The sequence below is a fragment of the Wyeomyia smithii genome, chromosome 2 (genome assembly GCF_029784165.1).
Source record: "Wyeomyia smithii strain HCP4-BCI-WySm-NY-G18 chromosome 2, ASM2978416v1, whole genome shotgun sequence".
NCBI lineage: Eukaryota > Metazoa > Arthropoda > Insecta > Diptera > Culicidae > Wyeomyia > Wyeomyia smithii.
This window is the reverse complement of record NC_073695.1, coordinates 163,361,022-163,362,461: the sequence shown is the minus strand read 5'-3', so window position 1 is coordinate 163,362,461 and position 1,440 is coordinate 163,361,022. Positions and strand designations below refer to the sequence as shown.

Here is a 1,440-nt window from a genome sequence, read left to right as displayed (position 1 = left end):
CAGCTCTTTCTTGATCACCGTGTGGTGAATACCTTTCAGTTGCAGGAATCCAAGGTACTTGTACGATTCACCTTCAACCATACATCGTATCTCCTCTCTCTCGTTGATGCGGAAACTGTCGGCGTCCACCACTTTACCTCGATGGAGGTTGACTAGTCGACATTTATCGATACCAAACTCCATACAAATATCGTTGCTGAACGTCGATACCAGCTGCAGTAGAAGTTGCAGTTTCTCTTTAGTTTCCGCAAACAGCTTCAGATCGTCCATGTAGAAAGTGTGGGTTACTGTTGTACTCGTTGTCCCACTTTTCAATTGGTAGCCATAGCTGCATCGGTTGAGTGCTCTGCTAAGGGGGTTCATTGCAAGGCAAAACCAAAGCGGACTAAAGGTATCGCCTTGGAAAATCCCCCTTCTTATGCTGATAGTTCTGGACCGCAATACCGTTGCCCCGTCGGTAACGTGGAGCGACGTATTCCATCGTCCCATTGCGTGCTGCATCAACCTGATGACGCCATCGTCTATTTTATACAACTCAAGTACCTTGATGAGGTACGGATGGGGTACCGAGTCGTATGCCTTCTTATAGTCGATGTACGCCATGCCAAGGTTTCTCTGTTTCCGGCTTGCCTGACCAACAATAACTGCATCAATGATGACTTGGTCTTTGCAGCCTTGCGTGTTTTTCCGGCAGCCTTTCTGTTCTTCGGTCATCACCTGGTTGGCGTCGCAATGGTCCTGTATTTTTCTTGTAATTACCGACGAGAGCACTTTGTACAAGCTTGACAAACAGGTTATTGGCCTGTACTTGGCTGGGTCAGCTGTATTACGGTCCTTGGGTAGAAGATAAGTTACCCCTTTAGTGATGAATTCAGGGAGCTCTTGGGGATCTCTCAGCACCCTGTTGAAACAATCCGCTATGCGCCCATGGACTGTGGAGAACTTTTTATACCAGAAATTGTGCACAAAATCAGGTCCTGGTGCTGCCCAGTTCCTGGTATACCGTGTAGCCTCACGAATATCCTGGGCGGAAACTGCTACAACGGGCATGCGTTCAATTCCACCACTGTACTCCTCTTCTTCTACCAACCACATCCCGTTGTTATTGTGTTGAGCGGGGTTCTCCCATAAATTGGCCCAAAACTGTGTTACTTCGCCAATCTCAGGGAGTCCCTCGCTGTAGTCCGTTCTGTTCTGAATGTGATTGTAGAACTCTCGTTCGTTAGTCCTGAACATCCGATTTTGTTCTTTCCGCTTCGAACATTCACTATAACGTCGCATCCGTTTAGCAAGAGCACTTAACCGCTGTACGTGGGTGTCGAGGATCTCTGTGAGGTTGGGTTCACTAAGATCACGGAGCTCTGCGGGCTTAACAATTTCAGCTACTTGACGAAGTTCCCCCTGGTGTATTGCGTTAACCGACCAATTTTTGCCCGTAGT

At 47.9% G+C, this 1,440-nt stretch overlaps 1 protein-coding gene across 1 annotated transcript in view; it reads right to left on the bottom strand.

Annotated features, from left to right (window-relative positions):
- Positions 1 to 1,440, bottom strand: part of LOC129720177 (uncharacterized) — a 3,920-nt gene that overhangs the window by 1,338 nt on the left and 1,142 nt on the right. The window contains exon 2 of the mRNA XM_055671615.1: positions 33 to 1,328. Within this exon, the coding sequence (XP_055527590.1) occupies positions 33 to 1,328 (1,296 nt within the window). The remainder of the gene's footprint in view (positions 1 to 32; positions 1,329 to 1,440) is intronic.